This window comes from Canis lupus, chromosome 11, assembly GCF_003254725.2.
Source record: "Canis lupus dingo isolate Sandy chromosome 11, ASM325472v2, whole genome shotgun sequence".
Classification (NCBI taxonomy): domain Eukaryota; kingdom Metazoa; phylum Chordata; class Mammalia; order Carnivora; family Canidae; genus Canis; species Canis lupus.
The window spans coordinates 51,316,155-51,344,037 of record NC_064253.1 but is presented as its reverse complement, the minus strand read 5'-3'; the positions used below and the strand labels follow the sequence as shown (position 1 = coordinate 51,344,037).

Sequence of the window (27,883 nt, the reverse complement as noted above, 5' to 3'; positions counted from 1 at the left end):
GTCATAGGTTTGGAGGAGATCATACAGGGAGAATAAACAGTAAGAATGGTAGTGAAGCCATTCTCAAACCTCAACCCTCACCATATTTCTTCTCTCCATCTATAATGAACTTGTAATTCCTTGAATATGCTATGGTTGGCTGTATCTAAGTACTCTAGCACATGCACTACCAGAAATGCTTTTCTACCTTTCTTATTCTTCAAGACTCAGCTCAAATATCAACTCTTTAATGGCTTCTCTTACATGCCTCCCCTAAAAATTTTGATGCTTTCATAATATCCTGTTATTACTTCTATCATAGTACTTATCAAATTATATTGTAATTGTTTGTTTACTAGTCTCTCTTTCCTACTAGACTGAGTTCCCCAAGCACAGAGGCCCTATCTTATTCATCTTTGTGTTCTCAGCACCTAGCACAATGTATGACACATAGAAGGAACTTGATAAAAGTCTATAGAATAAATGAAGCACATCCAAGGCAATAGTTATCCTCTGCTTACCTGGGGCTGCTTCTTGAGCACAGCTCTAGTGGCAGCCTCAGCAATACACAAACAATACCTCTTCTCATAGTAGGCAAAAATTTCTGGCATAGGAGTCTTGGTCAACTCCAGATACAGCTGCTTTCCCTATAGTTTAGTGACCTCTGTGACATCTAGGCCAACCTATGAAAGCTTGTCTATCACATACATATACATAAGCACACATGTGGTACTTCCTCAGGCATGTGATGTTTGGGCAAGTTTGTCCTGGCATACTCTCTTATGCCCTCTGCCCCTCTTATCTCTGACCTGTGGGGGAGACAGATAAATACCTTCTACTTGAATTAATGATAAACATACTCCCTTTATACATATGTTTTCTTTGCCTTGGGGTATAGATTTGTCTCACCTCTTCTCAGGGAGGAAAGCAGCAAGTCACTGCATTCTATCCCACTAAGGACTTGTTTACTCTCTCGGTGTGCCTTCATTAGCCTCCCCAAAAGTTAGCCACCACTTCCCAAAGCCCCAGGAGAGTCTCACGTCATGGCCTGATATATGGACTCGATGCCATAGCGCATGGCAAATTCATCCACAATTTCTTGGGCAGTCTCATCAAAGTACACCTTCCATGCATCGTCTCCGCGAGCCTCAGGGATCAGGACTCCTCCACTACCCTGAATGTCTGTGAGGTAATGGAAAAGGTTCTGCAGGAGACAAAGCAAAGGGAAGAGTTAAATACATATCAAAAACAAAACCAAAATCTGGTGGTAAAGTCCAGGAGAATGTGAATAGAGTTCCAAAGAAATTCTGTCTTTCAAGTCATTGATAGTTCCTCCTGTGGACCCAATAGGCTGTTTTTATATTAGTGAAAGAAAACTAAGGCTAGGACTATTACTTGGGCTGTCCAGGGTAACACAGTGAATAAAAAACAGGACTCAGATCTTCAACCATCCAGCAATCTCATATACTGTCAAGGGCCCTTCCCAGCACAGTTTTCTGAAACCCCATCTACCAATAGCTGGCTCACCTCATGGAGACACGTATACTGCACATGATATGGCGCTACTTTCTCCTCTCCCTTGATCTCCACACTGATTTGCAGTCGGATAGCCCCTGAGACAGCTGATTTATCTGTCCTCTTCTCTAGGAAGAAAAGAAGACCCGAGATTGACGCCAATGCAACTACAGATAGCACAGACAGCCCCCATCCTGGCTTAACCCAAACAAAAAGAGGCACTGATCTAAGGGTTCACCTAGTAGGGTGAACTTACTTCAGCAACCACATCGTCCACAAATACCCCAAATATTCCCCATAGAAATTCTCTTATGCCAATAAGAGAATAAGGACCTAAAGACATTAGAAGTGAGCATGAAAATTAAAAGGGCTTCTGAAATCTGAAGAATGTTCAGCCAGAGTAAGTTCCAGCCATTTCCACTCTTCTGTCCTCCATCTCTACTCATGATCAGTTCTCTGTTGGTAAGGCAGACTCTGTATAGAGGAATGCTGTAGGGACTAAAATCATCATGGTTTTAGTAGATAGGATTTTCCCTAGATTTTCCATTCATGCTGTCCCTTCTCAGCAACTTTCTCTGGTCCTCTTTTCTTACCCAAGTTGTACCAGACGTCCATTTCGCCACTCAGTGTCCGAACCTCAATAATGGTTTGGCCAAGGAAATCATCGGACTCTCGCTTTAGCCGTTGCTTTACTCTTGACTTGATGTCATCATCCTCATCCCATACACGTACCTTAATGCGGTCAGAAGAGTTGTGGCACTCACTGTGAAAGAAACAGGCCAGCTCTGTTAGGGACCTTGATGGAGTTTTGGGAGGGAAATGGAAGTACTAGGAATGGGTGCTGCTTGATTGGTCCGTCTGCAGAGGAAGAGAGGAGTCAGGGAATAGTGGTACTAAAGTCGCAAGTGAGTCAAACTATCCTAGTCAGCCTGGGTGGCTCTACATACCATTATCCAGTCCTTATTTCCTTGACACAAGAAGAGTCGGGGGGGGGGGGGGTGAGTAATTAGGATCAATTCTGATTACCTCCACAGCTAGCTGTATTAATACAAACAACAGGTGGACAAATGCTATACAGCCCTAGGAAGCAATTGCTAGTTCCCTTCCCAGTCAAGGTGTTACTGGTCATGATATGTTGACCTGGTCATATCTGCTTAGGATTCCATGTAGCTCCTCCCATCTATCTAAGTAAGTGCTTGTGAACTTCAATCATTCTTTAAAACCCAGTTGAACTGTCATTTTTCTCTATGATGTTTGCTATGGAAAAGGAGTTTGGCCAGGTACACCCCCATGCTCTCCTTCCCTCTCAGGTGCTTACTGGGTCTTATTGCCTCATTCAAGAGTTATACTGGATAGAATTTGCTGCCTCTTTCTCTGTGTTCTCATATCTTTGCACATTCCATTAAAATAATATAACTAATGGTCTACTGAAAAATGGGCAAATCAACAAGGAGCTTCTTGAAGGCAGGAACTATCTTACACATTTTTTTTTAAGATTTAATTTATTTGAGAGAGTGCATGTAAGCAAGCACAAGCAGATGGAGGGGTAGGAGGAGAGAGAGCAGCAGATTCCTCACTGAGTAGGAAGGCAGACACAGGGCTCAATCCTAGGACCCCGGGATCATGACCTGAGCTGAAGGCAGATGCTTAACTGACTGAGTCACTCAGGCGCTCCACATCTTATATATTTTAGATACACAATATCATCTAGTGTCTTATATGGAATAGAGGTTTAATACGGTGTTTGCTAACTGGATAAAAGCAGGCAAAAGTGACTACAGAGTCAATTCATTTAATCATAAAAATAATTCAAGCAGAAACCACTCAGATTCTCAAAGAAACTGTGTTTGCCCCCACCCCCAAACTGCTGCCTCTGGAGTGGAGGCCCATTGTACTAGGCCCCAATCTCTTTCCACATGAGTTCTCCAAGAAGCCAACAGAAGAAGGTCTCTACATAACCAGCCTGCTTAGACTCATTCAGACTCTAAGTCCTGGTCCTAGGCCTTGGTGTAACAAAGCATCTGGATTCTCCAAACATTAGTCCATGTCGTAGACTAGAGCATGCCATTTTTCAACAACCATCCCTTAATGTCTTATGAACTAGTCTGTAATAAAGTGAAACAATGGAAAAGGAGCAGGAGTAAGAGCTGAGGCACGAAAAAAAGCAGAGCCTCTTAAAGGAAATGGAAACTTCTCCAGATCCCAGATTTCTATCTTTAAGACAGAATTACCCAGTTGTAGGACACAGACATTCCTTCCCAACTCCCCAGAAGAGTCTAATCCTTCCTAGGCAGGATGGCAAGGCTGAGAGATACACAATAGGTTAGCCCTTGGTTTTGTCATTGAGCAGAAGGAAAATCTTTCTAATACTAGAAAAAGCAGTATGGAGTACCCATAGGCCCCTTTAATAGCCCTAGTTAAGACAAGGCCTGGATAAACTAACCCTGATACAATAGTCCATTCAAAGAAACCCAGGAAATAAATGGTTGCTGTCAATTGAAGCCTGCAAGAAATGGGTTTTCTTCAGTGCCTCTGCCCCATCTCTCTTAGAATCCAAGCCAAGAAAAATAGGATTTAATGCTGCTTCTAAAATACATACAGTCCCAGGTAAGACAAAGCTCTCTGTGACTTACAAATGGAACTTCTCTTCCCAAACAGGATTCAGGTTCCCAAAAATAGTCTTGGTACGCTTCTTGGTTTTGCCCACTTGCACAGTCACATAAGGGTCACTGGATCCTGTCTTGTCCTTGGCTTGTAGGCCCTGGGCACACACCACTGCAACCCAAATAACAGAGGAGGAGGCTTTACAGTATGCTCTAGAAGTCAGAAGTCCTCCATAGCACCACTCATATGTTCTCCATCTTAGAGCAGTCTCTATCTGCTCCTTCAAACGAATGCCAATCTCATTCTTCCACAGCTACGCTTAGTCCTGGGCCACCAGTCTTTCTCTCAAAGGTAGGCCCAGAATCCCACCTCCTCATCAGAGCCCTAACTGACCACTTATCCCTGTCTTGATACATACATGCTTCAGCCACACCCACTCAACTAGTAAGCACTAGTTTAACTATTTCCTGATCTCCTACCTAACTTCTTTCCTCCACCTTCAGCTCTTGTAATATCAGTATATAACATCAGATTGTTACCAAATCCTTCATTGTCATTCATATTATTTGTAGATGCTACTCTTGTTCTCCCAATATCTAATGGCTCCAGGGTCTCGGAGAGGAGGGAAGCCCTCCCTCTTCCCTCAGTTCTATCTTCTTTCTCTCTAGCTCCTTGCTCCCTCAAACTCAGGATGCTTCTTCCCCAGGTCCCTCCCCATAACCTGGCTCTTCCTGTCCCCTCAAACTGTGGTCTACTCACCAGTGATGGTAATTTTGGCTGACCATTTGGAGGTGCCATCCAGTACACTCTGCTTCACTGTTTTCATCTGTTGCACATGGGCAACTTTGCTCACGGTAAAGACATCTCGGATAACCTCAAAGATCTCTGGCTTATTCCGCTCTCGGATCTTCATGCGGTCCTTCATCGCCATGATTATGTTCTGGGTCCGGTCCTCAGCTCCATGTTTAGAACTCTTTTCTGCAGCCCCTGAAGGATGGCCAGAGATGGAAAGTAAGTAACAACAGGCCACCGATCAGACCAAGGGTCAAGCTGAGGAATGAGGCCTGGGAGAGGTCACTGAAAAATGGAAAAAGCTTAAGAAGACTGGGATAGCTCTGGGAAAAGTTTTTTTTAAAGATTTATTTATTTATTCATGAGAGACACACAGAGAGAGGCAGAGAAGCAGGCTCCTAGCAGGGAGCCCGATGTGGGACTCGATCCTGGATCCCGGGATCACGCCCTGAGCCGAAGGCAAACGCTCAACTGCTGAGCCACCCAGGCACTGAGTGCCTATTCTCCCAATTCCATGATAGCAGCACAAATTGTTTAATTGTTTAATTATTTAATTATTTAATCAGAGCCTTGGGAGTCTGGCACATTCTCCTCTGGGACCTCTCTGCCTGATCCATTTGATGCTTCTGTTCCTGACACTGTTGTCTAAAAGCTGCCTCTATAAGCAAGGAAAAAATGCTGCCTTCTCCAGGTCCTAGAGTCTGTACTTCAAGAAGTTCTTCTGTGAAGCCTGGAACCTCACAGAACTCTCTCTTCTCATTAGTTTTGGTTCCCAATTGATGCTCTAGTAAGTGGGCAATATGGCCACTGCAGTGTGTATAGTACTCAAGCAGATTCTCATTCATCTGAATCCTAGAAGAGATCTAGTTCTGCCAATGGTTACAGAAACCACAAAATATATTTTTCTAAAGGAGTCAAGAGTGCAGTAAGACCTGTTATTTGGAAAGGAAATGCCCTTTGACTCAGGACCCTAGTTTCTTTGAAAAAAAAAGAGCTTCATAATCAGGTAGACCAGAGTCATGACAGTTTAGCCATCCTAGCTCTTTGTTGCAAGACTATTTCAGAGAGGCCCTGCTGCCCCCTGCTCTACACCTCTCACCACAGGGACACTCACGCTGCAGGCAGTCGGCGTTGAGCAGGTCTTGGCACTTCTCATGGCACTTGACTCCACACTCGCTGCAGCGCATGCCCTGCCGGGCAATGCCCCAGAGCAGACCTTCACACTCATAGCAGTAGGTTGGGGTAGTGGCTGTCCAGACTTCAAAGTTGTGGGGTGTGGTGCACGAGATTGGGTAGATTAAGGCCTGCAGGGTTTTCTTATACACATGGGATTTCTGAAAGACACAGACCCCCATCACCAACCAACAACTTTAGGTCTCTCTGAGAGATACCAGAACTGAGATCCTTGCAGGGCAATCAAGACCCTGGTTTCTCCTCTGGCAATAAAGGAGATACTCTACCTTGGCCCAGCCCATAGCCAAGACTGGAAGAAAAAAACCCCTTCAATGTCATGTGCTCCTTGTCATCCAAGAGTGATCTGACTTGAATGCTATGTCTGAACCTTTTCTCAGCATTCAAACTTCCTAGGGAAATAGGGTACTAGTCCCACCATAAAACCTTCAGTTCACTGGCCACATACTCCCATGTGAGACTTGGGCTTACCTCTGTTCCAGCCCCTTGCCTCTTCCAGTGTGGAAAACTCAGACCCAAAGCCATTTAGCTGTTTCATTAATGATGTGTGTCTAACACTCTAGAATTCTCAGTTAATATGGTTATAAAGATGATAACCAGTTTTTAGGCCAGTGGATTCATGAAAACCCATGGGTCACTTACCAGCTCTTCATCCTTCAGAGAGGTACGTGTAGCCATTGCAGAAGTAATTCCTGCTTTCCGGGACTGGACCAATGACTGTGAGAGAAGACCTGTTGTCAGCCTCGGCTACTGCCAAGATCTGACAAAGTCCTAGGAAGCGAGTTTCAGTGACCAAATGACTACTTGACTTACTACCTTCTAATTTTACTGTTCACAGGGACTGCCCATGGGTTATAAGCAACAAGTCTCAAGTTAAGATCCAAAACACAAGACCCTTGGGGACTGTTCTAACAATGTTAGAATGGCACTTCTCGTAGGGTATTTATTATCCAAAGAGTTTCCCTTTCCTTCCCTATTGGTTGGTTTCCTACCCCTCATTTATAGGAAGGCAACGGAAAATGACAAGTTTAGAATTAGAGCAGAAAATAGGTCATTAAGAACAGACTAAATTATGTCAGAATCATACTTAGAACCATCACTGAGAATGATTCCATGCTATCCTTTATCCCTGGGTACCACCCCACACCCACACAATCCCAGATGGTTACAGAGGCCAACAGCTCAAATAAGTATGACACTTGGAAAGTGAAAGGGGCAATATAAACCTTAATCAATCAAGGCAGGGGATTAAGTCTGAGAGCTGGGACTGCTTTGCTAGCCAAGCTCTTGTGTAGAGGAACCTAATATATCTGCTAAGCCCAAGCTTTAGGGACAATCCCTGGAAAGGCACATGGTTTCCCTAAGGCAGTAGACATTGGGCAGACAGGAGGTATAGTATCAGCCGAAGCAGGAGAAACAGTTGGGAGGGGCCCAGGTGGTTTGAGATGTGGATTCTTACAGAGGATAGAAAGGGACTCTGGAGACACTCACCATAGCCTGTGCAGAGGACAGCAGAGAAAGGAACAACACAATGTTAAAGCCACCTCCAAGAGCATGAAAACATTTGCAGAGGCAACTGAAAGGTTCTTCTCTGTAGTCTAATCGATGTAGGGAATAACATCCCAATCCCCTCGGCCTCTATTCACTAAAAATTATCTTCAACCCGGTCAGCTGTCCAGGGCCTAGAGCTTCTACTATAAGGAAGAGTTATGCCAAAAAGTGAAATATAGGCAAGGTTAAAAGATGGAGTATGGGCAGGAAATGACTAAGTCACTGTTATCCAACTAGTTAAGCAAAGAGGGGCTGGTGTACAAGAGACTGGAGAGGGCAGAGGTTGAGAAAAAGTAGGAAGAGAAGAAAAAGGAGATGGAAGATAATGAGAGAAAGTAATAAAGAGATGACTTCAGAACTTATTTTCATCAACCAGCTTGATGGTAGGTAAGAGGAATAGGAAGGAGGAAAAAGAGAAAGGAGAAGGTACACAAGCAGTAGGAAAGAAAGGAAGAAAGAAAAAAAAAAGACAAAATGGCAGAGGATAATTCCATTCAGCCAACTAAGGATAGAGAAACTGGGTGGGAAAAAAAGAACAAGGAATAGAGGAGAAATGGGAAAAGCAATAGGTTAAAAAAAATAGAATGAATTGAGGGGGGAAGCAGGAACAGAAAATGGTAATAAGAAAGGAGGTTCAAGTCTTACTGAAATTCTAGCTTTAGAGCTCTAGGACTCTGGGAAAGCCTGGGCCCCACTCTACCTTCCTACTTCATAGGAAGGTAGTAGGTACTTCATACCTACTAGGCTATGGAAAATTCTTTGAGTTGATCCTGCCTCAGGAGGCATGACCCAAGATGGGATCTTCCAGTCATTCTGGAGGTCCTGAGATCTGCTTTAACTTCTAAGTTTGTTTCAATTCAATTCCACAATTGTTTTATCATTACCTCTCAGTGTCAGACGCTAAGTTAAGTACTAGAGACACAGAAATACTCTAGAAAAATCTATCGTAGGAGGATACTGTCACTTGACCTCCAAGGAGTAGCATCAGTCATGCTCATTATACACTAAACTCATGATTTAGGTCAGGGCTAGAGGCAGTTTCCATTCCACATCATTGAAGAAGGTTGTAGAGAAACCTAGAAGAACAAGATACCTAAAAGACAACTCTAGAGCCCAGCTTTAAGGCCCCAAGTTACAGTTCCAGGTAGGAACTTTAGCTAATGAGGAATCCAGGGCTCTAATGAGGGAGTAAGGTAGAACAGGTCCAACTAAGGTCTTATCACTAAGTCTCAGTAAAGCTTTAGATGATAGATCTTCAGACCAATACTTGTCACTAAATGAACCACTACCAGTCCTGATAATATGCCAAGGCCCAATGGGGGATAGATACCTCAAGCCTACAGTGTAAGTCTGCAAAGAGTCACTCACCAGATCACTGACAAGTGGCAATGGTTTCTTTCTGCGTAGATCTGGCATGCTGTCAATGCCATAGAGCCCTCCAGCAGGCCTGAGGAGAGAAGAAAATATGTCAGGAACTCCAGTCCTATCTTGATACTGGCAGGTTCAGTGTTCTATTCTCCTTGCTCACCTTCTCCTCAGAGGAAGATGAACTGATTCCCACCATGTGTCTCTGAGAGGGGTGAGGAAGACACAAAGTGAAAGAAATAAAGCCATGAAATGATGAGCAACAGAATCTGCTCTCAGGGGGCCCTCTCTAAGTCTCCTATAGTTTTAGACACAAATTGGGAGCTCTTTTATCCCATATTAACACTTCAAGGTACCTCTGTTTATTTGAAGGCCCTTGTGCTCCATAATGCAAGGAAGGAATTGGTAGATAAGAGGGCCCCTCCCTAAACTCGGGCCAGAGCTCATAGGAATGGCTCTACAGAAGAGCTGCTTTGTGACCAAGACTGCTAATGACATGTAAGAGGTGACCTTCTCCATCCTGAGTAAAAGGTAAAAGGGTCCCCAGTTCTGTCCATCCATGCCTCCTGAAGAAAAAGGAGGGTTCCATGGAAAGAGGAGCCTGCATAACCAAGTAGAGACAGGGATAGTGGGATAGAAGACTTCTAAAAGGCCACTTAGGAAAAAAAAAAGACCATTCAAGAAGGAAATAACAAAAGGATTCTGAAAGTCTGGCCCTAGCCCTATGGATACATCAACAGGGACCAGAAAGAAAAAATTACAGCTGGAGCACTTGGGTATTTTTAAAACTTTTTACTTTTTCTATGCTTATTAATTTTGTCATTCTTTGCCATTTCTTCCATAACTATATGCAATAAAAATACAGAGAATGTCCCAGAACCCCATTCTCACAATGAGATAACCTGGAGTTTATCCTACTCTTCTACTAATTTACTACATATCCTCTGCCAAAATTACTTCCTCTCTTTGGGTCTTGATGCCAATTCTACAAAAAGGATGAACTACAAAATTTCTCCAACCTCTTAGAAGCGGTCATTCTGAGCCTCAATGAAAAGAACTCATGTACTTGGCTTTAATGAAAACAGAGAGACAGGGAAGGTGGTAAGATGGGTGGTACAGCATAACTGGTCTGAAAAGAGACATGTTGCAGGAGAATAAGTAGGTACTGCCAGCTAGCTATGCAGGCAAAGAACAGAGTCACAAATTAGATCAAGGCCAAAAGTTTTAACAGGTAACCTGGTATGTTGATTTCTAGTAAAATAGCCTCCTAAACACAGGAAATGATCTTTGCTTTTAATGAGACTACCAGACCTAGGGAAGTTCTAAACCTGTGGCAGCTTCCAAGGACTGAGCTAAAGGAAAGGAAAGATAACAACAGCAAGGCTTTAGAGAATCATTGCAGGGCTCCATTTAAAAATAGCTTAAATAATAAAAATAAAAATAGCTATGTTCCATTGTTATGTATATATTTTACAATCATTAGGGAAAAAAAAGCTAATGTTCTAAAGAAGGGCTGTAGAAAAAACAAGTGGTATCACAAGTTTGTGGCTAATTCTAAAAACTATAATATGTACCACTTAAGGTTTTTGCAACATAAATGAGATTCAGACAACAGAAAAAAGGATAGTTCATTCACATAACCAACTCTTGATTTTAAAAAGACAAATCACAAGGAAAAGGAGCATGTAAACATAGAGTGGATAACTTTATGATCTGATTTTATTTCTTCCCTGGGAGAGGAGGCATCCACTGGGAACTTTCATGTCAGAAGGCCTTTATGAGACAAGGAGAGAAGGAAGATCCTGAGAAATAATGGGCAGTTTATGTGCCAGGGAGGGGTGGGGGAAGCATTTAATCTTTTTCCTCTCTTAAGAACAGTCATTATAGACAGCAGTTGAGCACCTTAAAATGACTCACTGCTGCAATCACATGATCTGACACTCCCAAACAAGAAGCACAGAGAGAACACACTGAGCTCATAAGGGATGCTACTTATGTCTTGACTAGAGTGGAATGAAGTGAGTTGGTGATTCACAACAGTTGAAGTTAGGACAGAGCCCAGAGAGTAATCTAATTGACTACACTATCAACAATAGAATAAAAAAAAAGTGTGTCAAATGCAGATATTTCTCTAGTTTCCTCTTTCTTCTACCTAAAGGGTATATCATTACTAAGATGCAATCAATCAGAAATTCTAGAGGCAAGGATAGGAAAGCCCCATAGTTCCCTTCCTTGCTCCAGGGAAATGACTCTATAAAGCTCTCTCTTCTATCTCTGAGGAATCAGTTTACAGAGTTCTCTCCTCTCCCCAGAGAACCAACCAATTTCTATAGCAGTCTCTTCTTTCCCAGGATCCAACTTATGGAGCTTTTTCTACTGCTTCCCAGGGGAAAATCTAGAAGTTGCATGACAGACTGTAAATTCACAGAATCCGTGTAGCGAATCACTTACCCTTCCGGAAGCCACTGGGGCAAAGAAGGGTGACCATCATCCGGAATCTTTAAAAGAAGATAGGAAAAAAGTTAGATCCTAGAAAAAATGGGAGACAGCCATCTTTCTTTGGTCAGGCAGTGAGCAGTAAAGTAGGAAGCTCAGAGAAGTGTAGGCCACATACACAATGTGGCAACATCGCCAGACTGATGCCTAAGCCAATGCTCTCATCAGCCAGAGCAACAAGCAGGTTGCTGAAATGAACACTACTTTGTCTCCTTTCTTCCTACTGAACCAGAAGGATATAAGGTCAAGCTCACTGAGATCTCAAGGCTAAGGTCCACTGGGAATGTGAGAGGTACCAGAACTACTTACACCCCCCAACACACACACACACACACACACACACACACACACACACACACACACAAAATCTACTGGTATATGTAACAGAAGCCAAGCCCCAAAGAAAATAAGGTCCATTTGGGCTTCCAGGCTTCACTTAAGCAAAAGGACAACTTCATATAAAGTCTTTTCTAGTTATGTTCCTAGGTTCCCTTAGCTGTCACAGAGTGGTGAATTTCTGTATTCTCATCTCATCTTATGATTTGACTTGGCTTAGGTTCTTTGAAGCCCTAACTCATAGACACTCTACATTTGATAAGCTCTCTCTATTTAACAAGAGAACCCAGGATAGATTGGATACTTAGATTATCTTCTGGTGGACTTTATGAACTTTATAATGAGAAATTAAAACCTGAGGTACCAAATAATTCAAGGAAGAAACATTTAGAAAGTTTTTAGAGGTTTCTCTAGAAACAAATACACACACACACACACACACACACACACACACACACACACAAATCCTTTAAGCAGTGTACAGAGAAAAGTTCCAAAGTTTCTAGGGCTCTCTCCAGACAACCAATGGTAAATGCTGTTTAAGCTCAATAAACCTAGTGCTGGCAGGTCTGGGGCATCCTGCCCCTTGTTCTTCTCTACCCCACCCCCAAAACTTTCCTACCCCCTGAGACCTGAGCTCCAGAACAAGGGAGGCAGAGGTGAGGTGTTTAACTTTGTACAGGGGGTAACATTTTGGGAGAGCCCCAGATGGGAGAATTAACAGACAAAATTAGGCAAGACAAAGTAGAAAAGAGAGAGATAGGGCAGCCGTGGTATAGGGTGATATAAAAGTAGGTAAGAATTACCCTGGATCAGCAGTAGGCTCCAGATGAACTTTGGGTTTAAGACCCTTCTCAGGTTGTATTCTAGGCAAGCCTATCTGCCTATTGCCTACAGCCCTTCATGAACCCATTTCACCTTATCTGGCTCTTGCTCTGGTTCTATGGGTGGGATAACATTGGCAAAAGGAGAGCCAGGCCCAAAAGGAAACCAGAAGTGGTTAATACACATCTCCTAAGGTTGCTTCTGAGCCTATCCCCAGATTCTACCACCCAGGACTTAAATTCCCTATGAAAACAGTCACTGTACCGAGCAGAATTTTTTTCCCAGCTAGAATTAGATGTTTGCCAGAAACCATGGATCTTAAAGAAACAAAGTCACGAAAAATCTCTAAGAACCAGGGTTCAACAAGCTCAGATTATACACATATCCTGTGCTTAGAGGAGATAATGGGTCTGCTAAAGCCTGCAGACAAAGCATAGAACATACACACAGATATACTGGAAGACTGAGAGTGAGAGGAGGTCTAATAAAGTACCTACAGCAGATACATTCATAGACACTACTTACGCCTGAGGGAAACACAAGGTGATCATGGATCCTGCACATAGGGTGATAAAACATGTGTGCACACCCATCTGAAGGATCCAGTGTTCACCAGGGCCTGAATCACGGGCAATAGCAAACCCTCACTGTCTTCAAGAACCAGTGCTTACAGGCACAGAGCATTAGTTATACTGTGCATTCACATGGCATGGGGGAAGCACATCACAGGTTGACAGAAGCTTAGGCTCACAGAGAGACCAAGAAACCTGCTCAGAAGCACAAAGCACATTCACACTTAGGACCCCAGGCAAGAGGTACAAAACGTCCACAGCAACTCCTTATCCCAAATACAAAGTGTATGCATGCTGGGCTCAGCCAGGGTTTACAGCAGATGCCAACCTGCAGTAACAAGCAAAAAATGGACAAACACTGTGCAAAGTAGAAGAGGAGGGGCAATCAGTGTTTGGGGTAGTCAAACTGAGTACAAGTATAAGCACACACATGCTACATTGAATGTGCACCATGCTGGCACACACATTCTCACACTGTGCTCCAGGGATGTCTGCAGAGGCACACACAAGAATGGAGCATGCCCACAAACTGCTTTCAGGAAAAACAGACTATCTGCATGAGCCAAAGCTCAGAGATACAGATCACAGATGTGTGTGCGTATGCGCACACGCATACGCATACACACACGCGCACACACTCACGCACACCGTGCTCAGGAGAAGGGCAGAAAATAGACAACAAAAAGGGCCCAAAGGGCCAGAGGCACAACCTGAATGGCTCCTCGCTTTCTTTCTGCAAGGAGAGAAAGAGCAGAAAAAAAGGGCAGAAAGGTTAGTAGATTCAGTCCCATTGCATGGAACCCAAAGAAAATGCCAGCTAAATCTCAAGAAACATAGAAGAAAGGAAGAGGTCCAGTTCACAGAGCCTAGCTTCCAGAATCCTTACCTCCTGTATTGGCTGTACCTGCTTTTAGTTTAGATTATTTCCGGTTTGGCTACTCAAACTAAAGGACAAAGTCTACCTGGGGATTTCAGTCACCCCTTTTTTCCCCCTTTCCCAACTGGCCTGCATGCAGCGTCACAGAAACCAGGGCCACAAGCTTTGTTACCAAAGGCCACTCCAACAGACTATCTGAACTGGCTAAGCACAAAGTGAGTTCCTTCCTCAGAAGCTATATGAGCTCACTCTGGGTCTGGGATAAGTTCTCAAACCCCAAAGGCCTGGTGACTGAACCCTTTCCATTTTACAGTGCAGGCTTGGCCATGCATTTGCCCAGCAAACCCTGGCCTGTTTTCCCAAAGCCTAAGTTAACTTAGGCCAGGTTCAGGCCTGATGTTAAGGCTAGGACCAGGATGCTCAAAAGCTACAGATGGGTGCATCAAATGGCCACTGCTCTAACAGAAGTCACCATAATCTAGATGATAAAACCATGACAGCAACCCCAGACCTGATTATCTATTAAATCCAGAACAATGCACCAAAGGAAACCGATGCTTCCAGAAGAACCTTAGCAAGCCACAGTAGAGGAAGATGAAGTCCAGAGATTACTCCTTCTCCTATTCATCAGACTACGTTGCCTACTAGGCCACATGTGGATAGCTCCACAAGTTTTCTTCTCTAAGGCAGGTTCATTCACCTGGGCCAATCAGCTTCCCCTCCATTTTTTCCCCTCCCTTTTAAAGACCACTGATATTACATAACAAGTAAAAGGGAGAATCATAGACACTAATTCTTTTTTTTTTTTAATAGACACTAATTCTTAAGTTTCCACTTTTTCACCTATTTCTAATGGCTTAATGGGTCACCTGACTTGACAGAAGAGTGAACTCAGGAATAGGAATCCTTAAAAACAGTGTAGCTACAGGAGTGTGGATGAGATGCAAAAGACACTTATTGGAATGGGGCCATATTGCCTCTGCATCTACTCCCACCTCCCTTACTGTATTCTGTTCTCTTTGAAAAATAAAATTAGGCAAGGAACACTTTAACTGACCCTGTGATTCAAATTGGAAAGGTTTCACTCTATCTCCACTATCTTAAAAATACACCCTATTCAACAAGTCAAACTTACTTTGTGTCTATTCTTCCCAGAGTTCCCCATAATGCCTAAGAATCTGCTGACAAGGCTGTCAAGGCTCTCTACATATATATAATTTTACCCTTGTAGCCTGAGGGCTTAGCATATCTTCTAGCATTTATATATAGTGAAAGGAACCTGAACTTTCAGGACTTAGGAAACAACAGCTTCTAAGAAGAACATGTGTTTTGCCCGTCACCAGAGAAAACATAGGTCTCTTAGTCAATAGTCTGTACCATTTTCCAGACCCCAAGGAACTGATGTACCGGCTCTTCAGTTTGTTCTACCCATTGGACAAACTTAACAAACCCTTTTCTTGTTAAGAGTCAAACTTTTTGTGCTTCCCAATTTCCTAAAATGCCTTAACATTTTTCCACTCAAATTGAATTTTCAGTTCAAGTGCAATATATCTATAGGACACTCATTCTGCAAGAAAGAAAAAGATACCTCATCCCTAAGGATGATGGCACTCTTCCAGAGAATACATTTTATAAGGAAGTGACATCCTTTCCCATTATTAAAACAATCTTAACTCCATTGTACTTAGGAGTCAAAAGACTTGAGACACTCAATTTCATTTAAGCCTGCATTTCCTTATCTGTAAAAAGCAGATAAGAATGCTACCTCCCAGGGTTATAGCGAGGATTCATTTCTTCAACAAGTACTTATTGAGAACTTACTGCACACCAGGCAGTGTTCTCAGTGCTGGTAATGAAGCAAAGTGAATGAAACAAACTCCCTGATCTTGAGAAGCTTCTATTCTAGAGGAGGAGCTGATGATTAATAATGATGAAGATGATAATAGTAGTTAACACTAAGTGTTATCTACATATCTAACATATCATGTATCTGATATTTTATTTAAATAAGCTCACTTATTTCTCCCAACAACTCTACTGGGTAAATACTATTATTATCTCCATTTTTTTATTGATTAAACTGAAGATCATCAGAGAGGTTAAGAAATTTGCCTGAAATCACAGCAAGGGGTAAAGCCAAAATTCAAAATAGGCATTTGGTTCCAGGATCTGGAACTATACACACACCATATCACTCGTGATAGAGACTCTGCTGCAAAATTCAAGGAAGGGGAAAAGATAATGCACCCCCCATGGTGATGTTATAGTTACTATTAAAATTCTATTTTTTAAAAAGATTTTTATTTATTTGAGAGAGAGTGCAAGTGAGCATGAACAGGGGTGGAGGGGCAGAGGGAGAAGCAGACTCTGCACTGAGCAGGGAGCCTGGCGTGGAGCTTGAGCCCAGGACCCTGAGATCAGGACCTGTGCCAAAGGCAGACATTTAACCAAGTCATCCAGGCACCCCACTATTAAAATTTTATAGAAGGTTGTCACAGGGAGCCCTCAATGATAATGTGACATCTAAGCAGAGACCTGAAGGAAAGGGTAAAGAAGCTATTCAGATTCTAGGAAAAAAGTATTCTAGTCAGAACATAGAGCAAGTGCAAAGCCTAAGGTGAGAACATAATTGGTGTGGAGGAACAGCAAGTTTTCAATAGAGTAGCAGTTCAGACAGGGTTCTACAAGCTCATAAGCACTTTGGTTTTCATTCTGAGATAGAAAACCAACTGAAGCTTTTGAGCAGAGAAGTGATATGATCTGACTCATGTTTTGTAAGCATTACTCTGATTACTGTAGGGAAAACAGACTGAGGAGGAACAAGGATAGAAGCAGAGAGACCAGTAAGGCTACTGAAATCACTGGATAAACAAAATGGTGAGTTAGACAAGAATAATAGTAGTGGAGGTAGAGATACTGGTAAGGTTTAGGTTACTTTTTTAAAAAATTCTTTATTAAAATTCAATTTAGTTAACATATACTGTATTATTAGTTTCAGGGGTAGAATTTAGTGATTCATCAGTTGCATTTAACATCCAGTGCTCATTACATCAGGTGCCCTCCTTAATGCCCGTCACCCAATTATCCCATTCCTTCCCCCTCCTCCCCTCCAGCAATCCTCAGTTTGTTTCCTATAGTTAAGAGTCTCTTATGGTTTGCCTCCCTCTCTGTTTTCATCATACTTTATTTTTCCTTCCCTTCTCCTATGCTCATCTGTTTTGTTTCTTAAATCCCACATGAGTGAAATCATATGGTATTTGTCGTTCTCTGACTGACTTATTTTGCTTAGCATAATACCCTCTAGTTCCATCCACATCATTGCAAATGGCAAGATTTCATTATTTTTGATGGCTGAGTAATATTCAGTGTATTACTGTGTGTGTATGTATGTGTGTGTGTGTGTATATACATCTGCTTTATCCATTCATCTAGTGATGGACATCTGGTCTCTTTTCATACTTAGGCTATTGTGGACATTGCTGCCATAAATATTAGAGTTTAGGTTACATCCTAAGTTACAATAAGCAGATTGACTAACTGATTGGATGTGGGCTATGAGAGAAAAGGAAAAAACAAGAATGACTCTATGGCTTTGGGCCTGAGCATCTGCAAGAATGGAATTGTCATATACTGGTAAGGAAGATTATAGAAAAAGCAGGTTTGGCAAGGGCTTGGGGAAAAGGACCAGGAGTTTGGTTTCAGATATGTTAATGTAAGGTGCCTATTTACATCCAAATGAGAATGTTAAGATTTAGAGTTTGGCGTTCAAGGAAGAGGGCTGGGCCAGAGATATAAATCTGGGAATCCTTATGAAACTCATGATATTGAAATAGATTACTTAGCCCATGAGTATGAATAAAAAAGATGAAATCAGGATTGAATCCTGGGATTCTATAAGGTTGGGAAGATGAGGAAGAACCAGTAAAGATGGCTAAGAAGGAAAGGTCAGTAATACTGGCATAGAACCAATACAGAGAGGTCCCATGGAAACCAAATGAAGAAAGTGTTTCAAAAAGCAAGAACTGAGGCATAAGGACAGACTAAAAGATCAGTGGAATAGAACTGAAGGTTCGGAAATAAACTCTTAAATTTACTGTCAGTTGATTTTTGACAAGGGTGCTAAGACCATTCAATGGGGGAAAGAAATCTTTTTCAACAAATGGTGCTGGAACATCCTTATGCATATGAATGAAGTCAGATCCCTATCTCACACCATATACAAAAAATTAACTCAATATGGATCAGATAGATCTAATGAGCTAACACTAAAGAACATTTAGAAAAAAACAGGAGTAAATTTTTATGACCTTGGATTCGACAATGGTTTCTTAACTATGAAACAAAACCATAATCTACAAAAGAAAAATAAATTGAATTTCATCAAAATCTAAAACTTTTGTACTCTTTTGCATACCCATTATAACTGTTATTACAAAAAAAGAGGGAGAATTAACAACTGTTGGCAAAGATGCAGGAAGATTAGAACTTTGTGCACTGTTGATAGGAATGTAAAATGGTGCAGCCACTGTAGAACACAATATGGCAATTCCAATTCTAGTTATATACCTAAAGGGAATGAAAGCAAGGACTCAAAACAGATGTTTATACACCCATGTTCATGCCAGCATTATTCATAATTGCCAAAAGGTAGAAGAAACCCAGATATCAACCTACAAGTGAATGGATAATCAAAATGTGGTATATATACGCACATCGGAATACCATTCAGCCTTAGAAAGGAAAGAAATCCTGACACATGCTACAACATGAGTGAACCTTAAGAACATTACACTAAGTAAAACAGGCCAGTCACAAAATGACAAATATTGTGTGGTTCCATTTATATGAGCTACCTAGAGCAATCAAATTGATAGAGACAGAAAGTTGAATGTGGTTGCCAGTGGCTGGGGGGGGGGGGGGGGAGGGAGAATGGAGAATTAGTTTAATGGGTAGAGAGTTTCAACTGAGGAAGATGAGAAAGTTCTGGATATTGGATGATGGTGATGATTCCAACAATGTGAATGAACTTAAAAAGGTTAAAATGATAAATTTTATACGATGCAGATTTTACCACAATAATTTTTTTTTAATGAAACATATATGCTTCAAAAAAACACCATCAAAAAAGTGAAATGACAACACAAAGATTGGAGGGAAATATTTACAAATGATATATGTGATAAGGGGCACATCTCCAGAATATATAAAGAACACTCACAACTCAAAAACAAAAAGACAACTCGATTTGAATAGACGATTCTCGAAAGAAAATATATAAATGGCCAATATGCACATGAAAAGATGCTTAACATCATTAGCCACTACGGAAATGAAAACCAAACCACAGTAAGATACCACTTACACTAGGATGGGTTGTAATAAAAAACACAGATATTAGTAACTGTTAGCAAGAATGTGGAACTGCCATGCCTTGCTGGTCAGAATGTAAAATGGTGCATCCACACTGGACATAGTCTGACAATTTCTCAAAAATGTTAAACTTAGAGTTACCATGTGACCCAGGAATTCCGCTTAATAAATACCCAAGAGAATTCTAAATATATGTCTGCACAAAAATTTGTACACAAATGTTCATAGTAACATTATTTGTAATAGCCAAAAAGTAGTAAAAAAGAACAAATTAAATACCATCAAATAATGAACAGATAAACAAAATATGGTGTATCCATATGATGGAATATTATTCCACCACAAAAAGAAATGAAGTATTGATACATATTACAACATGGTTGAATTTTAAAAACATGCTAAGAGGAAGAAGGCCACATATTATATGGATCCATTTATATGCAACGTCCAGAATGGGCAAAAAACCATAGAAACAGAAAGTAGATTAGAGGTTGCTAGAGGCTGGAAGCAAAGGGATTGGAGAGTGACCACTAATAGGTAAGGCATTTCTTTTTGGGGTGTTAGAAATGTTTTGGAGTTGATGGCTGCATAATTCTATGAATCTACTAAAAAATAAATTATATACTTTTTAAGGGTGAACTTTATGGTATGTAAATTATAACTCAATAAAGCTGTAGTAATTATAGGAAGGACATAATTATGTCAGGTTGCTGATTGATTAAGAGGAGGACTAAAAAAGGATCAGGAGTTTGGCAATATGATGATCACCTGATGGCCTTGACAAAAGCTATTTTGGTAGACTGTAGAAATAAAATAACTGAGTTTTCATATAATGCATGTAACAGTACTTAAAACAGTACCCCCCAAAAGAGAAGGAAAAGGATGAAAAATAGGAACTCAAATTAACAGTAAGACTAGTTAACTTAGGCCCTAAAACGTCCCAAGCAGAGCAGCAAAAAAAAAAAAAAAAAAAAAAAAAAAAAGCTGATTTCTCAAATATTTCATTGTAGTAGTAGCCACTAATACCGAATCAGCTTATTAGCTTAGGGTGACTGCTTTTGTGGGCTCTCCCAACAAGAGTGTGTTAGTGAAAGCCTGTCTGTCCCCTATGAGCTTACCTTGCTCTATTCTTCTTACCCTATGGAATGTTCTGGAGTCAGGCCTGGACCCAGCACCCCTCCACTAGTCCCTCTGCAGCCCACAGACCAGACTTGATCTTGGCTAGGACCCAGAACTTTGGCTTGCTTTCTTATTGGTGCTTCAGAAAACCTACTTTTGTCTCATTATCACTGCTGCTGCCACCACCTGCTTACCACAGGTACTACAAGCTCCTCATTGCCCACCAGGATATTAGCTCAGAAGGGGAATTCTGCAAGCTGAAGAGCCAGCCCAGTGTGCTGGGTGCTCATGCTAACATCAATTCCCACCAAGGTTTAAGGAGTCAGTAAGGAAGTACTGCTTTGATATTTGTTATTTCCATTGTAATGTAATAATCTCTAAGTGCCCAGGGAGAAGGAAAGAGGGCTGCAAAGTTAAGAGGAGAAAGAAATTCCTTAAAGTTGAAGAATTATAGAAAGTTTCCTAGAAGAGGTGATACTTTGGCTGCATATTAAAGAACTGAATAAATTTTGCTAGGCTGATTTGATTAACACAGCACCTTAGGCTAAAAGAAAGCATGTATATGTGAATATGCAGAGAACAGACAGTACAAGGTGAATTTATGACAGTATAGTTTCCTTTTGGGTGGAGTACAGTGGGACAACCAAAGATAAGCCTGGAATTGTAAACTAGAGACCAACTGTAGCAGTCCTGAATGTCAAATGAAGGAATTTAGACTTTTCTGATAAACTATAAGGAATAGCTCTAGGGATATTTGAAAGGAACATGATGTGATTTTAATTTATTTTTTAAACTTAATTTTATGACTTGATATGACATTTATTACTCAAATTCTAAAAAATGTAAAAAAAGGTTTACATTAAAAATAAAGTCTACTTTTCATCTCCTTAGTTTTTCACCGAATACCCTTCCTCTGGGCAATCATGAAATCAATCTCTTGCATATCTTTGTTAGATATTCTATACACACAGACACTATGCATTTATGTATTCTCTCTCTTTTTTATACAAATGTAGGCATCTTATACATACTGTTCTGTACCTTGTTTTTTCATATGGCAATATATCTTAGATATCTCTCCATTTCATTAAAGAGCTATCTCATTCTTTTTATAGCTCTATGGTACTGTAGTCCACTGTTAGGATGTGCCAGTGAATTATTTAACCTGTTTTTCTTTCTTTCTTAATTTGAGAAAGAGAGTGAGAGAGAGAGAGGGGGCATGCATGCACACAATTTGGGGCAGAGGGAGAGTCTTCAAGCAGACTTCCCATTGAGGGCAGAGTCCTATGCAGGGGGTCTATCCCATGACCCATGAGATCATGACCTGAGCAGAAACCAAGGGTGAAGCTCAACCGACTCTGCCACCCAGGTGCCCCTAATGAGTGTTTTTTTAACATTTAGGTTGTTTTCAATCTTTGCTACTAAAAACAATGCTTCAAAAATATAACATATGTCCTTTCCACATGTGAAAATAAACCTGTAAGATATATTCCTGGAAGTGATTTTGGGGCTCAAAGGGTATATAGAATTCTGATACATTTTGCGAATTGTCTTCCTTAGAGGTTATACCAATTTACACTCCCTTCCCATCAGCAATGCAGAAGTGCCTGTTCCCTCACACCTTTGTCAACACAATATGTTTCATAATTTTAATTCTCCCTTAGAAACATTAATCAGGTTATATGCATAGGAGGACAACCCCATTTACATTTAAAACTGGATGAATACAGCATATGCTCTTTGGATAAATTTAATTTTGATCGGGAGAAGTAATTTTAAAACTACATATCTCCATGCTGCCTAGAAAAAAAGTACTCTCGTTTCTTAAGTCAAAACCATTCCATACTCCAGTTTAGGTGAGGAGCCTTTAGCTGGAGATGGAAGAAAAGGAATATGTATGACCTATGAAATGCAGAGTCAGGTTCTTGGGTAGGGCAACCACTGGATAGCTTCAAGTTGAAAATAAGGTTCTATGTTAAGTCCAGTACTGGGAAGAAGAAAGGTCAGGATAAGGGAAATTCCCACAATGGCCCATCAGGTCCTGGGGAAATGGCAATCTTATCTCAGCAAGAAATGCACAAAGAATAATTTTAAAATGCAGTGTAGGATTGCCATCAGCCCCTCTAGTGCCTGCAAGGAATATGGCCATTCCTGCCTCTGACATGACACCTACTTTACACCAGCATATCCTAAAGGTCCTGCAGCTATAAACTACTCCTGCCCACATGTTCTTCCCTTTTTTGAAAAGGTAGTTTCTTAACCTTGAACCCCCTCACAGATTGGAAGCTCCCTGGAGGCAGGAATTTCTTTCCTGTTGCTTTAGAACCCTCTTGCATTATAATTCCCACAGGATTAGCTTAAAATCTGTATTCAAGTAATTTAGACTAATTTAAGCTGTGGACCTCCCACATCACCTTGTGAAACTCACCACCAACCTGTGTCTCATGCTAGCCTGATAGAGGCCATACCCAGCCAGCTATTACCCCATTAAACATAGATTTTGAATACCTGAGTGTATGTCTTCTACTGAGAGATGGTTTGCCTTCTGTACTAGCTCATGCAAAAGTTTTTTCTGCCTCAGTCTTTTCTCTCTCAGAACATTTTTAAAATTGTTGATGCACTTGTTGAGGTAGACAGTCTCTGCACACACTTGCTCTAGGCTTAGTCTGCCCTGCTTGGGAGATTCAGGCCTGGAACAAGTTTCACTTCCCAGACATGGAGCCAGAGAAAAACCTGGCAATGAATATGCGATAGGCAAGGAGGTAGAAGCCAGAGAGAAGTTGCTAGGATCCTGAAAGGTTTGGTCTCTCTGTGTAGAAATGCCCACTCCACCAGATACCATACTGAGCAAGCTCTCACTCTCCTGACTCCCAGGGCTCTCCACAGAGAAATCTTGCGCACCTTCTGAACTCATTGTACCAAGAAGTCTATCACTGTTCTCTGACTGAGAACCACTCTCATTGCTTTCCAGGTCCTCAGGACTGATGGACCCACTATTCTCCAGCTTCTGAAACACACCCTGTAGAGCTGAACGAAAATGGTTAATTGCTCGGCCCAGTTTGCTTTTGTAAAATTTAATTTCTACATCTTCATCCTCCTGCAAACCGACCAGCCCACAAGATGACTTTTCAAAGACATCTTTAAGGACCTGAGTAGCATGCTCCTCCTCTTCATTCAAGTCAATATGAACCATGTCACTGAAAGTCTCAGGCCCTATGATAATTTCCTCCATCATGCGGTCACGGCTCAGAGTTGCAAACCTTTTGGACTTATCTGTCAAAAGGTCCTCCAGTTGCTTTGAGCTCAGAATATCAAGCCCAGCTTCACAGGCCAGGAGCTTGTCCTCCGTCTTCAGCAATCCAGACAGTGACAGGCAGCTACCAGCCTCACTTTTATTGCTGCAGTTGTTTTCTCTTTTTGCTATACTACATGCTTCAAATCCTTGGCTGGACTGTTTCAAAACCTGGGGTTTCCCAGAACCCTCCTCTCCTGAGATTAATACTGGGGAAGGTTCCTCAAATTGATGGAAGGTGGACAGAGAAGCCTCTCTCCCTGTCATCTCACCCAAACTGCCACCAATAACTCGGAAGGCTCCTGATGTTCCTTCTACTTCTTCTCCTGGCTTAGATACACCACTTGGCTTTGTGAAATTATTCTTGGGTGGGAAGCAAAGGCCTTGCTGCTCAGTGGTTTGAGGTTCTCTGTGTTGATTTTGAGATGCTCCTGTTATGGGTCCTGTGTCCCCTGTTTCCATCTGAAGAAGTGGCTCATGGTGGTTTAAAGAATTTGCATTATCATCCTGAAGTTGTTGCAAAAATGACAGAGACTCCTTTTGGGGATTCTTATAGCACTGTGGCCAGCTCGGTTCTTCTTTGGTGGCAATCCGGACTCCTACACTCTGCAAAAGGATGGATTTCTGCAATATGAAGTCTCTATGCTCTAGATGGGCAAGTTTCACAACAGTAGGCCTGGGGGCTGGAGCTTTGCCTGCCCTGTAAGCCTCTTTGATGTACCTGTTGCATTGCATGCCATTAACACAGAGGTGCATGGCCAGGAAGCTGTGTACCAGCTCCATGGTATTTTCCCCATCTTGCTCAGGAAGTCCATACAGATACAGAATGGCTTCTTCACTGGGTCTGTCCATATGGGGTTCCTGGGCCATTTCCCCCGCACACACCTTGGCCAGGGAGCTGCTGCCTACCTGCAAGCCTTCTATTTCACTCAGAACTGAGTCTACACAGCTAGACACTTCATCCACAGAACCCCGGACTTGGCTCAAGTGTTGCTGCAGTTCAGCAATTTCAGTTTGGAGACGGCTGATGCCTTGTAGCTCTCTGATTATATAGTCTACTACATCCCCCAAAGGCTCTTGCTGTTCACAGCTGCAGCCTTGGTGAGGGCCTCTGGACAAAAGGGACTTGGCTTGATTCCTTTCTGAGGGCTCTTGACAGCTTGTGGTAATGCTGACAGATGAGAGATCCTGAGAGCCAGATCCCAAAGCACAGGCTGTAGAGCCCAGAGGAAACTGGCTGCCGGCCTGCTGCTCAAAGTTGCAATGCTGGGCCAGGCCCCCATCTCTATCTCCACCAATGGCTGAGGCTGTTGACCCACAGTGAGGGAGCAGGGATCTATCTTCTGGTAAGGATTCAATGGGGCCTGAGTACTTGCTCTTGATGCCACACATAGTCTCTGACTTAGCTTTATCTGGGGAAAGCCTGGAGGGGGGTCCCAGGGTGACCATGATTTCTTCCTCTGACTCTTGCAACAATCGTTTCATTTTCTCCCTCAGGGTCTGAAGAATTCTCTGCTTCTTCCTCTAATTTCTGGTCAGGATGCTTAACAGAGATTGTCTTGGAAGACAATATACTGTCCTGCTCTTTTCAGTCTATTTCTAGCAATTTTGACTGGCTGATGCCTTGGGCTTAGCCCATAGAGATGCCTGGAATGATCCCATGTGTAGTCTCCAAACCTGGCACATGTCCCTGGATCCTAGCTCAACTGTTATCCTGCAGCTAGTGAAAAAGGAAAAGAGTGCACTCAAGTCAGAAAGCCATAGGATAATTTTAATCTGAATCAAGCTGTCAACCAGAAATAGGAACATTACCTTCTAAGATTGTAGAATTCAACCCTGACCTATCTCCCAATGCTGGCCTTCAAAGCTGTAGGCAGTCACTTCTCCTTCCTTGGCTTCTCATCAGAGCACTGATGTATCAATTCCTTGTGTTCTGGGCAAGTACCCAAAGACATCAAGATTAAAACAAACTCCTGGGAAGTAGGTGAATAAGGTCAATGAACCTTTACAAAATTCAACACTAGGGTCTGATTCAGGAATGAACAAATAGATGCTTAACTACCAAAGCTCAAATTACATACACAGTGAAAGACAAAGACAAAGACAAGACCTGGAATGTTTCTTTGTTTTCCCAGTTGGTTTTTCTGCTGAAAACTCAGCAACTCCAAAGTTGGTTCTTGCCTGTGCTTACTTATAGTGACAGTAACCCTTCACTTGGAGAAAAGACCATGGCAAGTATTTTAAACTTGGAGAGAGAAAAAAAATGTTTCCTAAACCTAATTCTAGAATAAGGTGGCATGGCATAAGCAAAGTCATTGTCCAGACTCAGGTGCATTAAGCATGTTTGGATCTAGTAGGGCATGTGGCCAAAGACACACATAAGGTGGACTCACAGCTGGGGATGAAGGAAGCTCAGAAACAGCCTGGGTTCTGAACTCCATTTAATAGTCCCCAGGCCCCCAAGGGCTTGGTGCAGCCTCAATGAACACACAGGTTTGGCTTTCCTCCTCCATAAGACCTCTGGTCTAATGCCTCTGGAATACCAGTGTAAGTGATTTTTCAGCACTATCCCCTCCTGGAGTAACAGATGACTGCTCTAGCTCTCCAATGGCCTGGAGAGAACAATGCAAGGGACAGGTGGGGAGTTGGTTATATCACAGAAGACTTCAGGGTACTTTGCTGTTCTCCAAAAAGGTGAAGAGACTCTGCCACCAGTCTTGCCCCTATACTCTAAGCTGTCAGTTACTACTATAGGGGTAAAGATGACTATTCCCTTATATGGGGTGGGTATCCATTCCCTTTTTACTGGGAACATGCAGTGTAGGGAAGGAGGGAGAGTAGAAAGTACAAAGGGAAAAGCTAAGGGCCCAGGAATGCATGGAACTGCTGATACTCTCTGGGTTACCCTGGGAGGGGTAAAATTGGTTGGTGGGAGACATGCAATCCTTGTAGAGACATGTTCTCCAGAGATGATTTCCCCCTTTTCTAGATTTGATCTAAACTTCTAAATATTCTAAACTCCTACCTCCTTCTCTTTTCACAATACTCAAGTTAACCCTAAAAGGAGAAAACTGTCTGTGAAGAGCACAAGCTGACAGCTCCCCCAGCAATTCATTTTCAGGAAGGGCCACCATCTACAGTTTATGGGCTTAAAAGTTAAAAGCTTTCCCAGACTAGGAAGAATCAGAAGCATGAGTCACAAGTCTTAGGATAAAGATTAAGCTGACTCCTTTTTACTGGAAACAACCAGGCCAAGAACCAACAGACAGAAACTAAATTAATTCCCATTTCATGTCTTCCTTTTCTCTTTGCAGTTCATCTAAAAACTACTTCATCTAGGAATTCCACACCTAAGAATGCTACCTATTGGGCACTGCCGAGGCCCAATTATTGCTTAAGCACTGTTGCTTTACTCCTATATCTCAAGGGGGCAGGATCAGCCATACCCCTAAATCCAGCCAACTCAGTATAATTGGAGAGAGAAAGAAGATGCTGTGTCCACAATCAGAACTGCTGGGTCTTGGGCTTAGCACCTAGCTGCCTAGAGAGCAAAACCCCCAATTCTAGGACTGACTCCTCCAATTATTTCTTCTCTTCTTCCACAAGTGCACACTTGCATTTCCAAAGCTACCTCTCTCTTCCCAGCTCCCTCAACTGTGCAAAGTCTAGGTTCCCCTGATTTGGCCTTGACACCTGGTATTAGCTTTGAACAAGGTCCCTGGCCTGATAAGGGCTGGAACTGGTAATTGGCCTTTCAAGTTTGTCTCCAAGGAAAAGACTGCTTACTAAACCAAGATGGAAGGTCTGTGTATGACCACATGAAGCCATGAGCAAGTGCTACTAGACTGGTTATCAAAACACTTAAGTTTGGGTCTTGCTTCACCAGTGACCTTGGATTAAACACTTGACTTCTCTGTTCCCTTGTTTCCTCATCTATAGGGTGGGGAAGATAGTCACAGGAATGTTGCCAAGCCTCCAACCACCTATGAAAAGAGTATG

The 27,883-nt window shown here is 42.1% G+C and overlaps 1 protein-coding gene across 14 annotated transcripts in view; it reads right to left on the bottom strand.

Annotated features, from left to right (window-relative positions):
* UNC13B (unc-13 homolog B) overlaps positions 1-27,883 on the bottom strand; it is a 232,387-nt gene that overhangs the window by 25,458 nt on the left and 179,046 nt on the right. For 8 of the 14 annotated variants that reach the window (XM_049116230.1, XM_025432435.3, XM_025432437.3 and 5 more), the window contains 9 exons: positions 11,449-11,495; positions 9,001-9,079; positions 6,724-6,798; positions 6,005-6,224; positions 4,858-5,085; positions 4,128-4,269; positions 2,088-2,257; positions 1,507-1,622; positions 1,020-1,183 (listed from right to left, as the gene is read on the bottom strand). In XM_049116230.1, coding sequence (XP_048972187.1) covers positions 1,020-1,183; positions 1,507-1,622; positions 2,088-2,257; positions 4,128-4,269; positions 4,858-5,085; positions 6,005-6,224; positions 6,724-6,798; positions 9,001-9,079; positions 11,449-11,495 — 1,241 coding nt within the window. Of the gene's footprint in view, positions 1-1,019; positions 1,184-1,506; positions 1,623-2,087; positions 2,258-4,127; positions 4,270-4,857; positions 5,086-6,004; positions 6,225-6,723; positions 6,799-9,000; positions 9,080-11,448; positions 11,496-13,936; positions 13,960-23,100; positions 25,605-25,696; positions 25,818-27,883 lie in introns of all 14 variants that reach the window. The other 6 variants (XM_049116233.1, XM_049116225.1, XM_035697163.2 and 3 more) reach the window with 1 other exon arrangement.